Genomic DNA, 13,674 nt, shown 5'->3' with positions numbered 1-13,674 from the left:
ACACTACAATACATCCAAAATAGATAAAAAGAACATAAAGGTTAAAGTAATTAGCAGATTTTTTGGAAAATCTAGGATAAGAGGTGTAATAATTATCACTCCATCTTCTGCTAAACCTCCAAATTAATATTTAAATTGAAGCCTTCATTACTAATGCCACACATGAATTGTATCACCTTACATTCACCATCCTTTTAGAACTAACAAGAGATGATTAGCGAGGGAATGTCCAATAGAAGGGCCTAAAATGAAAATTAAATGCAATTTAATCGGTGATAGAGAAGTTTCTATCATACATCTTTATTCACAACCGAACATTCGATCAGTACTCGAGTGATAACTGTGACATCATAAATGGCGATGGAAATTGTGCTGGTTACGATCACCATCCAAGAGAGCTTGAACAGTTAAAAACATTCAAATTCACACGTCTAACACCATTTGTTGTCCAGGAATATTATTTGCTTTCACTCATCAAAACGTAGAAACAAATCGCACAATTACCTGAGTTGGTATTATATATCACAGCATTCACCATTGGGCAGTAAATAGTACGATGAAAATACGTCCTAATGAGGAATGGTCAATGCTCTTTAAACAGACAGGAGAAAAAAGATGATGCACTATTAAACTAGAGACCATCAATATTCTAGTGGAATTAAGTCACAATCATTCATTTATAAAAAATTCAGCCCCATTGAAAGTCTTGCACACAAAAAGTTCATTCGGGATAACTTTTCAGCATTTATTATCAAAATTTTAATTTAAAACTTCCACATAAAACAGCACGATTTAATCATCCTTGTTCCTAGACTTATCCTTCTTGTGTTTCACGATGGTTTCATACTTGGATTTGCTCGAGTACCACAATAGGAATGGTATTCCTAACGAAGGCAAAGTCATAACAGCGAAAGCAGCCCAATCCAACTGTAATAGAGAAGATGAATGAGTAACCATTTCAGGAAATGGTATGGGAATTTCATGGGCTATAGATTCAATACCCTACTTACAACATGTGGAGAGAATTTCCGATCATAATCACGGAAGGCAACAATAACACCTTCGCCCGGTTCGCTCGTTATGGCCAGCTGGCGCTAAATAAATACCAATTAGATTAGTACCTAGTAAGTATCATAAGTGCATCCCCCACTTAAATACCTTGAAATACTAACAATATTAACCCTTACCTCAGTTGCATCCTCTGACGGCAGGTAGCTTACTTGAGCAGAGGTGAAGTTGAAATAACCGTACTTCCTAGGCCTAACCACAACAACATGAGATACATTGGCACCAGGAGGAATTCTGTCCAAACTCACTCGTAGCTGGCCACCGACGACGTCGAAGGCATCTGGATTAAAACTGTTGTCGTTGATCTCTACAGCAAGGGCTGCACTATTACCAATATTGTACAGAGAGTATTTCACAATAATATCCATATCTTCCACGAGATACTTATTCATGATCATTTTTGCAACAAGGAGCCTTGCACTTGTCTCTTCTTCATCGGTGAATGCTGCTCCTAGCATAGCAGCTAATACGAGGACAAAAAGCTGGGGACGACACCTTAAAAAGAAAGAAAGCACTTAATGAACACAAAAGAATGGGTAACCAATATTAAAACGAAACCAAAAACGCAGTGTGGGTATGGATTTTGCGGGTTAAAATACACTACCACGACTCACATTTTGCACCCTTTCTTCACAGACGGTCCGACCTACTAAGTACACACACCACCGGCTGACGACGTCACAAGCAAGCAAGCGAGGAGCCGTCCACGTCCGTTCACTGCTGCCACCTCACCTGAAAAGCTTGCGGATATCGCGCTACCTTTGAAAAAGCAGTGCAAATTAAAACAAGGGAAACGTGAATTACGAAGTGTTCTGCTTGTTTACTGTAATTTTGTGTAATTTATTCGCTGTCAACCATCATTTAACAGTGGTCCTTATGTGTGGTGTTAATTGCATTATATTATATTGTCTTATATTAAAAGATCGCGCAGACTCGTGGTAAATTGTTTGGCTTTTAGGAATCCAAATATATTTAGTGAAAAGTGAAATTAGTGCCCTGCGATGGTATAGCAGAACGTCATTAAATAGATACGTGGAAAATGAGTTATATTGGTAATTTCTGACATTTATATGCAATAAGTTTTTAACCTTAATAACCGCGAACTCCGCCCGATAATATACTCTGCTTTCTTTTTGATTTTCAGGTGCTTCTGCGATTCAACCAACTCAGGTTGATCCTGAGTTGGAAGTAAAAGTTAAAAAAGGTATGTGCCTCACATGTTTAGCTAAAGAAAAGTTATGAATTTAGTTACTCTAACCTATAAGTAAATTTTAATACATAAATTTATTTGTTAGCGACTGAAAGGATTTCGGAAAACATGCATATAGTTGCCAACGAGCCATCTTTGGCATTCTACCGTTTGCAAGAGCATGTACGAAAAGCTCTCCCTCCCATGGTTGATAAGAGGGTGGAAGTAAAAAGGCTTCATCAAGACCTTCAGGGTAGATGCTACGACATGGAGTATGCTGTTGGGTGAGTGTGTATCGCATAATAATTTTTTTCTTCTGTAACGTTTTTTTTTGCAATTGCGGGTGGCATCTCTTAACCGAGCAGGTTGATGGTCCAGATTGTAAAGCTATTTTAATTTTTTTTATAGGGCTGTAAAGTCGATGGAAGGGGCAGAGCAACATTTCTTGAACATCCAAGACCTGATAAAAAATGCAGTCTTTCATAAACAGCAGTTGAAATACGAGGAAACTAGAAAGTAGGTATTTAGAGTAACCTCAGTCATGTAATTTGCAGTCTTAGTGACCACTTGGTTTTAGAATTTAATCTTATCCTGATTGAGGGCTACCCCTGGGTCTATACGCGCTTTCTTCCCTCCTATCATGTTGTGTAATAAGCTATTTCATTTGAGCTTTTTCATTTATTTTATCTCTTCTTATTTGGTTGAAAAAGGTGCATATAACTACTTTCTTTACTATGACAACATATACAGTTATAATATGGAGGACAGCGACTGGTTCTTAAGGCCTGTTCACATGGTACGTTCGCCTGTCATTATAATATACTGGATTAGGGTAGAGCATTAATTATTCATTGTATGATTATTCAACCCCCCACATCACTGACCTTTTGTCCCAGACTACCATTTCTTCACCTTTGAATACTTCAGCTCTCACTCTGCAGCTTTGTTGAAATGCATGGGAACCATATCTAATACTATCATGGGAATCTTTGGCTAGTTTCACCAGATTATTTTCATTACCAATTCTGATAAGTTCCTAATAATTAAATGACCTCCATCTGGAAAGAAACCTATATGGTAAGGTAAAACAAGAAAGAGAGTCACTCATATATGTTCATGAATATTTGGACGTTACTCGTCACCGGTTGCAATTTGCTACATCAAGTGAAATTATGATCCATTATTTTGAAAAAATTGATTGTTTGAGGCGTAACTTGGTGAAAGCGATTCATAATTAAATTAAAAAAGAAGAACTTGTAATAAAGGAAAGTTTACATGTGCCAGGTGCAAGGAATTGGTTCCATAACCATGTTTACACTTAGTTCCATGAGCCTAGTCACAGCTAGAACTCTTTTTAAGTAATATGAATGTAGATTGATTAAAAATTTTATCTGTTTTGTGGGATGGGCTCCAATCTGGAAATTCAAAAGATTGAGTTATGGAGAAAATCATTGTTGAATTACGTTTTTGAAGTGGTTTCCCATCATATTTATGATCTTTGTTTCAGATTAGAGTGTATTTTTCAGTGTTCAGAATAGAAGCGTATTTTTGTCCTTCAATGCAGATAACTTGTTGTTTAAAGAAGTTCTTTCATCAGTATCAGCCAGTACTTCATTTTGTGTCCCAAGCGTAAACTAATAAAATTGTGGCCTACGGACAGAACATTAGGATTTTTTCGGATATAGACCTACCTTACCTGTATATCCATTCAATTTCATGATAATCCCGAAGACGATGTGTTGATTTCATTACTTTTGAATAGATGTCAATCATTCCAGTTGAGATATGGAAAGTTTTATTTTCTCAGTTGCATTGAGGAAATTGACGACTTATAATTGAGTGTCAATTAGGTTTGAATTTCACCAGTTAGTTTCTTATCAAGATTTGAAATAGTATATATTTTCTGGCTGCTAAACTTTATTTTATTTTATTACCTCTGGAAAATTTGTTATCCATGCGATATCCTGTCAAGCATAGGTATTGTTGAGGTGGAAGTTGGAGTCAGAAGTACCCAGGCGATGAAGTATTTTCACCCAAGTGACCTAAGAAAATTTGACTTGTTTTAACTTACAATTAGATTAAAGTCATCGTTGTTGAAAAATCTTTTCACTGTAGATATTTAATTTTCCTAATTAAAATTTATGGCAGGAATCTTAGTTTTAAATGCAGGTCAAGAAAAGAAAATGGAAGGACTATACATTGGACATTACACATTGTTGTATTTGGGTCTATAAATTTTGTGTACTTCACTATTTTTGTTCATTATAAGCTTGGTAGAAGGGCTTTGAAAGGTCCGTTTTTTATTTCACTGAGACAAGTGTGACTGAGGCTAAGGTGCAAATATATAATCCCAAATGTGTTTTAAGCTATATTGAATGTAGGAGCATTGCTCTTGATTAATGGTGAGCTTTATTCTTCATATCTTCTTTTTATATGCTCAAAGATATTGATTGTTTCTTACATATACTATGGCATTTTGTTCCTTCATCACTTTGGAAAATTACTCCAAGTTTGATTTCATTCATTACAAGGCGATGACTTATGAGAGAACATGGAGAGACATGGATGCGACAGATCTGGGGGTGGGGTTAACACAAATATGACGAGGAATTGTGAATTTTGAGGAAGGTAATGTAATGTAGTTACATTGATGAACACTTCATTTGGTTCACATGATCTGTCTCGTAGGTACTGAAGTCCAGCATGTAGTGATACCTCGTATAGAAACAATTTTTCCTCAGCCTTTCTCTTTGAAAGTTGATTCATTGTAGTCTTACATTTTCTGTGTTCCGTTGTAATCACCCATGTCCGGAAAGGTATTTTTTTAAAATTGCATCTTTTCTGTTGAAATCGGTATCCTGTAGACTTCCGTCAGTCGATGTGTTTGTCCTCTCTTGTGTAACCTAAATAAGTTGTAGGTGTGACCATCTATCTATTTCTCATCTATCCCCATCTGGAATTTGGAACATAGTAGACTTTGAGACAAAGAAAACAAAAAATAAGACATACATGCATGTCATTCATTTTGACAATGAAGGATGTAGGCCCTCAAAAATAGTACCTGTTAACACTAGATGGAAGAGAGTTTTGCACTACCTTAAAGGTCCTTACATAGTTTTCTAGCTTTGTGCGCATTTCTGTATTCAAAATGTGCTATTTATCATCATATTTTAGCAACTCAGAGTGATGTTAGCCATCAGAATGAATGTAAATTTCCGTCAATCATATTCCTCTGAAAAAAAATATTTTTTTAGTTGAACTTACAAGGAACCTTCTCATAGTGCTACTCCTCAATTTCATTCATACTTTGCACGTGTATTGTCCATTATGGAAAACTGAACTTTTTTTAAATATCCTGCATCCTTATGACCTTAGAACAGAGTTATTGTAAATGGAAAATTTATAGTAGGCAACCTGTGCAGCAAACTTCAGTGCTCAAAGAGGAAAATTTGTGTAAGTTAGGCAACCCACAAAGTAGGGGAAGACTATCCTCTATCGATGAATTTAAAAGGAACAAAAAGGTTTCGGGAGTTGATCCATGTGTAGTCCGATGTTTTATTATTACCTGTATATAAATATATGGGGTCTTTAGAAGTAGAAAACAGAAAATGGAAAATAAATTGCAGCCACCCCTGTAATTTCTGGAAAGACTGAAAAAACGGTAATTTAAGATGGCTCTTCAATGGAAGTTTTCATTTTGCTAGCTTATTAAGCAATGTTTAAAGATAATTGATGAATATCTGAAATCTACTTGTCTACGCATATGAGACTTCAGATACATTATCGCTGAAAGGTATTGCAGAAAATAATGTACTGCCCCCCACCAAAATATGTAATGACCTTAATATCTACCCCTGAGAGAGGTTAAGGGTCTCATTGCCATCTTTCGAGGCATAAAGTGTATTTAAATACTTCCTTGCTTTGGTTACGAAGTTTTTTTCTGTATTATTTGGTGATTTTTAGCCAGGTAGTTGGCAGTCAGATGAAATTCCCAGGCCAAGACAATTACGCAATACATCCACTTTACAAATGATTCTTAAGGCCTGTTCACACGATACATTAGCCCATATGAGTTAATGTCTGTTTGCATGGATGATTTTTGTGGACCGCAATGGAAAATGTATGAATGCACGAACCAAATTAGAATAAGTTCTATTTTCTGTTCGTGCATTCACACAAGTTGGGCGGTTACATGGTGAATTTTCATATTCATTCGCCCGTTCATTCATTTACACATCAACTGGTATGGGTTAATGTAGTACCTTTTAAACAGGCCTTTACACAATTCTGATTATAGCGCCTTCTTTTGGCAGATTTCTGAAGCAACTGGCCTCGAGAGCTCTGAAATCAAAATAACTCAACGCGACATTTGTAACACTATCAGAAGCACTTGAATTGAGTATGTACTCGCATATCCCTAATTTAGACTACTGCCAGGGATTCTATGAATGCATGCCGGGTAAGGTTGAGTTGCTGAAAAAATTGCATCTGCCGTGAAATATGCCAAATTCAACTTTGTTTTTTATGAGAAAATCAACGAATAAATTATATAATACTGTTTATATGTGTCATTGTCTTGCTAATATACTAGCTAATAGCTTTTGCCTGAGCTTATCTTCATAATAAGTTGAAATTAGAGTAAACTTTTCTATCCACTAATGTAAGTGTCATACATTTTGCCACGATGTCCTAAGTTTCAGGCCTTTGTGTCCTATGCAGAGCGGTCATCTGATCACTCTAGGTGATAAACGATTGATTTCTGGTGAGGATAGTGTGAAGCCAGCTTAAGGTTTCTTTTGTTCCATCAGTTTTTTACATGCATTATTTAAACTGTTTTATCATCGTGTGGATACATTTTTTTCAGTTTTATAGTTGATTGTGTGAGCATAAACTTAAATACAGTGGAACCTCGTTAAAGCGAGTACGGGCTATAGCGACACCCCCGCTATTACGAGAGATAGTCGATGCACCGTCAATTGACCCTATAATAAGCGTGTTAAAAAATTCGTTTTTACGAGACCCTTTCGGCGTTGGCTCTCGCCATAGCGAGGGTTTCACCGCCGGAAGACTTTCATCAAGACTCCTTAACCTCTGTAATTGCTAGCGATCTGTTAGAAATGAAGTTAATGGAGTGCTCAGTCTCAAATTTATGTGGTAAACTGTCGTTCGATAAATATAATGATTGACGAAACAATGCTTTGCATGATTTTTATTCAGTGCGGCGCTTTAAAATTGTTTGAATAGTTAGTCGTTATTTGAGTAAGGAAATTTAGTGATGCAAAAAAACATCGCCTTTCGCCTGGATTTATGCTTACGTTTATGGGATAGATGTTTATCTGTCGCCGCACCACTCCTGTTCCTGTATATCTGTTCGCAACAGGTATATTGGCTATTATTTGCTCCACCTCCGGTAAAGCGACAATTCGCTATAGCGAGTGTTTATTAGTGCACCGTGGGGTGTCGTTATATCGAGGTTGCACTGTAATAGTTAAATTTATGTGGTCATCATCATTTCATTAGTCATAGATGTCAAGTTTCTCCCAGTAACTCTCACAGTTCATCTGTTTATTCATCTGTAGTTTCTTATTTCAAATATTTTATTTTGTGTTATTCAATTCTATCTTAATAAGATGGCATTGCTGATTGGTTTAGGGCCCAATAATTTTGTCTGTTTTGGTTTTTCTGCTAGGTACCTTTAGTCCCTAATTTTAAAGGTGAAGCTATTCATCTTGTAAGATGAAATTTCTTATCAATGATAGAATCGAACTGTCTTTTACAGGTCATTACAGTTATTTAATATTAAAAATTTCATGGTTCATAAATTCTCATTACGTTCTCCTGGAGCACTGACTGAGATGGTGTGGTAACTGATTGTGCATAGTTATTTCGTCTTTGTAGACATGGTGACCTCATGCCGAGGGAAATAAAGAAAGATACACTTTGGAAATTTTTATGTGTGGATGACCATTTCAAATGAATTTTGTAGTACTGTGCATGAAGGTGCATATTTGTTAGTTTTGAAATTGTTGCATGATGCAAGTTTAAACAACTTTGTCATAAACCTCCAAACTACTCTGAGTTCTTGTGGTTTGATATTCTCTTGCCTTGGGTCACTCTTTAGCATTGATTGGACTGTCATGATCTCACTATACCTCCTTTAAAAACTGTGGAAACATTTGAATAAAAAATTATCAGTAATCCCACCGCACTGTTATTTGCCTGAGACCTTAAGCCCGTATGACACTTCCCAATTTCTTGGCCAATCCTTTGGATATGGAATTGTGGTCCAACTGACACACACCAATTTCTAGTCCAATATCCTTTTAACAATACTGGACTCAATTTCTTGCCCAATTTGGAATTTAGATCAGGTTCTATTTTCTCGCTGCCAATCTTCAATCAGAAGTCAGTTTTGTTGCCTCCTAGTGGCCAAAACAAGAAGATCTTTGCAAAACACTGGAGGAAAGAAGTTATTTCACTTTTGATTGAAGCGTACAAAAATACACAAATGCGTATACAATATAGAATCATCGAAATACAATGGCGTTCTCTAGCAGGGCATTAGAAAACTGTTACGGCCAATAATCGTGTAAATATTGATAGGTGTCATATGGTATGTAACGCCCAATATTTTAAACGATATTGCATGCCTATTTATTGGCCAATAAATTTGAAAATGTCATACAGGCTTTAAGGTTTGGTGTTGGTATAGATTCTCATTAGTTACAATTTACATGTCTGTGGTGGTCAATATTTCTCTGATACCCATTATTTTTCTTATTTTTTTAATCATCAGAATGGTGCATTGATTTTTACTCTTTGTCGTTACATCTCCTGTTTCCATCTTACAGTAACCTCTTGATATACAGGAGAAAGTGGCTTCCTACTGAAGGCAAATATGTATTATATTTGTTGACCTTTCCTTTAAATGAAGCCATAGTTATATGACTGATTAAAGGAAATAGGTAGCCATTCAATGGGCTATTTCAACTAACTTAATTTAACTGTGAATAAATCATAATCTAAGTTGCATTTTGGGTGCTTATATGCATTTTTTTTTCATTCCAAGTCCGTGCCAAGGCTTTTCAGGGATTTATTGGGTTGCTACAGTAGACTCTCGTTATTACGAAGTTAGCGGGACCGAAAAACCGGAGGTTCGTAATAACGAAGTTCGTATCAACGTTTCTTTCAGGAATCATCTAAAAAAACGTATTTAATAAACACGATTAAATTACGCGGGAATTTGTTTAAACAGGAAAATTCATTCCAGTTTCTCAGCAGAAGAATGCGGCACGACGCAATCGAGGGTTGATATCTTCCCGAATACAGTAAGTGCGATATACGCACTGGTTGCGTTCCAAGACGTTGTTCCTAAGTTGATAAACCTACAGCACGGCCGCTGAGGGTTGTCCGATGACACACAGAATGGTCTAGGTCGGGGTAGGGGCAGGGTTGCCATCTAAGAAAGTGAAACGCCTACAAAGGGTTCCACGAAGAAAGGATGCGGAAGGGACGCCGCGCGTGATGGACCCAGACGAAGAATCACTTGTTTTGGCGATTCGAAGAAAGGATTTTTTTGATGATCAGCCATATTTCGGTGCACCTTATGCAGTTGACAACGTTGAGAGATAAGGCGAGGGTTTTGTTGGGCAGCGATTGACTGTAAACCGTGCTGGCGTAGGGTTATCCGCCTCTCCTATTGTGCCGTCATCGGGCTACTTTCGCCGGCCGGACTGTATGAAATTGCATCATGAGAAATACGGTCATCCTACAAAATGAAACACTGAATCACAATCGTGCTCTAGCTCACGATATTACGAACTGATCTAGCTGGGCGTGCGACGCAGCCGGAACCGAAAAAATCACTACTCGCGGTAAGGATGAACAGGCGAAACGCTGAACAGTTCCTAAATTCACACCGGATTCAATGATACTTTGTTCAGATTGTGCCCAAAGTGACAGTTCCTCTACGCCAAGCCAAACCGCGAAGCATCGGCCAAATTGAAAGGCGCCAAATTCGAAATTTGAATGCTCGTATCTCTGAAAATTCGTAAATCGAATGCGCGTAGGAAGAGGACTTACTGTACGTCCAATTTACGAGCGGTTACAAGTGAGTCACCATGGCTCCACAGGAATGAAACTTATTACATGATGTTGCGTGTACACTGAAGAAAGAGCCATAATTGACGCTCTTGGGCGCGGTTCACGAGAAGAACTTAAACGCGGCGCGATTATTATAACTCAGCGTAGTGAATATGCACCTAAATGCCGTTGCTTACACGGGGAACTTCGTAATAAGGTTTATTTTATAGCCGCCGGGACCGGGACTGAGGTTCGTAATTTCGTAAAAACGAAAATTTCGCAATAACGTTTCTTTTACTATAGCAAGCATATGCCTTTTCGTCGGGACCAACGATTCGCTTCGTAATAACGAGAACTTCATAATAACGTTGTTCGTATTAAGGAGAGTCTACTGTACGTAGCCACTATAGCCTATGTTGGCTAGCATTTCTGTTTTTTAATGTAGAAATGAAATAATAGCCAGCATGGACCATAGTACCACGTAATCAAATAAATCTCTGTTGAGTTTCTTTGCTAGGAAAGCATGGCATTTTGTATCCTTGTTAACAAAGCCCTCATGCCATGAAGAGTTGACAATGGAGATGTTTACCTGTGATCTGTGCTTAGTATTGCAGAGTATCTGTTTGGTATTCTGCATAGTTGTTGGTTTGCAAAATATAATTAAATTTAAGATGAAATGGGTTACATACATGCATTAAGTTCGCTCATGATTTTTAAATGACCTGCTAAATAATCTCTTTTAAATTCATAAAAATTCAATATCCATGAATGTCTGTTCCAACCATTGATAAAATATGTTGTTGTGTCATTGAAATGTTTCATTTGTACCTTTGAAAGGTCTCAAAGTTACCGTGAGTGAGAAAAGTCAGCTACTAAAATACCTAAATTATGGATTTATAGCATCAAGCATTACTTAGGATCAGTGTCAAGAACATCCCCATTAAATAAAATCTGGTAATAAATCTGTTTACACAAAAGGGAACTGTTTTTGTCATTATGGATGACAAGTGATTATGTTAGCGAGACTGTCGAGTTTGATTATTGCATTTATAACTTGAGGTGAAATCCCAAGTCAAAGCTGTTTTGATGTTCTATTTTCATGGCACAGAATCTGGAACACAAAAGAAATATTTTCAATTGAGGTTTTTCCATATTTTTGGCACATACTTCATGGAGTATGAATTTGGTATACCAATAATTTTTCAGATAATATATGCTTACATCATGTACCTGTTTTGTCTTATTTTAATTGAAATGGGGGAGAGGGAATGATAAGTGTATTTAGAACATTTGTGTTTTTGTGCTCGAGAACATTTGTATTCAGTTTTCAAATTTTTGCATGTTGTGTCTGTAGGATTGCATTCTTCCGTAATCTTAACGCAGAAAAGCGTCTCTTCAAAGTTTCATGAGATCATACTCAAGTGCTAAACTGCTGCAAATGTGAAAAAATTGTGGAAAGGCAAGTAAATATTTGCATGTTCTGTGTTGAAACTTTACCGTATAAAACAACTCTCTTATTAAAAACTGTATTGTTCTGCTAAACAAGTTGATTTAATGGTTGTAAATTATTTCAGGAATAAAAAGGAGCCATCTGTTTACAAAAGACTGTCGGCACACATTTCTCTGGATCTCCCTGATCTTCCTGAACTGTCAGATGCCCTCCGAGAAACAGCATCTAGGGTTGAGTCTATGATGGCTCAAGCAAGGAACTCTGCTTCGAATGAACTTCATCGATCACATACAATTCATCAGTGATCGAAGTGATTCTACTCCAAGCACATTTTGTTGAAAATTATTTCTATACTGTATTTTGGCTATGGAAGAAGAAATGGAATCTAGACATGCTAATCTTATTTTCTTTTATCCTGTGATGTGTGCCAGACATGGAAATCATTAATTTGTGATCAGATTATAATCATGATAATGCACAAATTAACTGTTTTGTAATCACGTAAGTGGGTGCAGAATATGACATCAAGCTGGAAATTAGTGAAAGAAAGGAGTTTTAGATTTGACAGGTTTTAAAATTGAACGCAATTCCTGTGAATCATTTTATACCCAAGTCTACCATGTATTTTAATTGAAATTTATTGCAGATTTTTGCTGAAAATTCGTTAAAATCAGCTATAATACCTTAGAGATTCTTATGGGTATTGCATTCAAGTGGCCATTCAGATAAAATTGTCGAAATCATAGTTTTGTGAAGTTTCTGCAACACAGCATATTTCATGTGTGAGATGTCTTATTTATATTTATGATCTCTTCTTATGTGTAAATATATTTGTATAAGCTCCTTCATTTCTAGTCTACATGGATTTTTATTCCAGGTGAGTGAGTGATGTTTGTGAAGATGTAATTTTACTTTAAAATTATCAATAGTTTTAGCTTTTCTTAATGTATAGCAGCTGCATATGACTTGATTGAAAAATATTGGCTGTGTAGTATTTAACACAGCTTATAATGTAACCAACTGGTTTTGATACTTTTGTGCCAATAACAAGGGTGTATTAAAATTCTTAATGATAAGTTGAGGTTTATGAATTTCAGTGTGTCTATTTTTCACAAAGTGCGTATCACCTGAATCCATCAGACTGATGACTCTGGTGTTAAACAGGTTAGGTCAATGCTTCCATCGTGTTATATTCATTCTATTTACTTGTTCTTACCCATAAATATATTCTTGTCATACCCTTGAATGCTGCGGGGATTTTTATTATGGTTTTGTATTTGGAAGCTAATGCCAGATTTGTAAATCATTAGCTAGATGGATTGTTTTTCTACTAGTTTTCTATCTTCATTCATTTTAACCTTATTTTAACAGGGATTAATAAAATTTTAAGTATGAACTCAAGAATGATGAATATTGTTCAATAGTTTTGATGCTAGCATGAAATTAAAAAAATCATTCCATTATTGATAAATGCAGTTGTGTTGCTGATGGAAATGGAGAGAAAAAATATGTTGGATGGTCTTTATGCAAATGTATCTGTTACTTATTCCAAAATTGGATTTTATTGAAATCTGTAATGCCTCGGATCCATGGGTACTGCTTCCGTTTAATGTATGTCAAAAAGAAAATAAAAGTGTGAAATTACAACTGAATACGGTGAATGTGAACGTCAGAACTTATCTACTTCTCTCATCTTCTCCTCTCTAGTCTATGGAAGTACTCAATGTCTGGTAAAAATGATCCTTTTACTGCTGTTAGTAAGTTATTTTACTCAATTAATTTACTTTTTGTTGGTTCTAAGTATTGTAGAACTGTCCATTCTTGTCTACATTCCCGTTTCCTAAAAACTAACACTTTTCAGGATCCTAGTTTTTGACGACTGAAA

At 36.3% G+C, this 13,674-nt stretch overlaps 2 protein-coding genes across 3 annotated transcripts; one reads left to right on the top strand and one right to left on the bottom strand.

Moving 5' to 3' along the window:
* Nucleotides 1-264: 264 nt before the first annotated feature.
* Nucleotides 265-1,779, bottom strand: LOC124169680 (translocon-associated protein subunit beta). The gene is made up of 4 exons (XM_046548349.1): nucleotides 1,683-1,779; nucleotides 1,188-1,563; nucleotides 1,011-1,094; nucleotides 265-927 (listed from the first exon to the last, which is right to left on the bottom strand). Coding segments are annotated over exons 1-4 (597 nt in total). The 5' UTR covers nucleotides 1,685-1,779; the 3' UTR covers nucleotides 265-792.
* A 76-nt stretch (nucleotides 1,780-1,855) lies between these two features.
* On the top strand, nucleotides 1,856-13,441 carry LOC124169681 (BLOC-1-related complex subunit 8 homolog). Of its 2 annotated transcripts, none has more exons than XM_046548350.1 (5): nucleotides 1,856-2,120; nucleotides 2,213-2,272; nucleotides 2,364-2,541; nucleotides 2,666-2,773; nucleotides 11,914-13,441. In XM_046548350.1, the coding sequence occupies exons 1-5, from the start codon at nucleotides 2,108-2,110 to the stop codon at nucleotides 12,092-12,094; spliced, it is 540 nt and encodes a 179-aa protein (XP_046404306.1). In that variant the 5' UTR covers nucleotides 1,856-2,107; the 3' UTR covers nucleotides 12,095-13,441. The 2 variants fall into 2 exon arrangements, with proteins under 2 accessions (XP_046404306.1, XP_046404307.1); XM_046548351.1 differs by lacking the exon at nucleotides 11,914-13,441 and adding an exon at nucleotides 8,037-8,535.
* Nucleotides 13,442-13,674: the final 233 nt, after the last annotated feature.

This window comes from Ischnura elegans, chromosome 12 (assembly GCF_921293095.1).
Source record: "Ischnura elegans chromosome 12, ioIscEleg1.1, whole genome shotgun sequence".
Taxonomy (NCBI): domain Eukaryota; kingdom Metazoa; phylum Arthropoda; class Insecta; order Odonata; family Coenagrionidae; genus Ischnura; species Ischnura elegans.
Note: the sequence above shows the minus strand (reverse complement) of the source record. Positions and strands in the feature narration are given on the sequence as shown.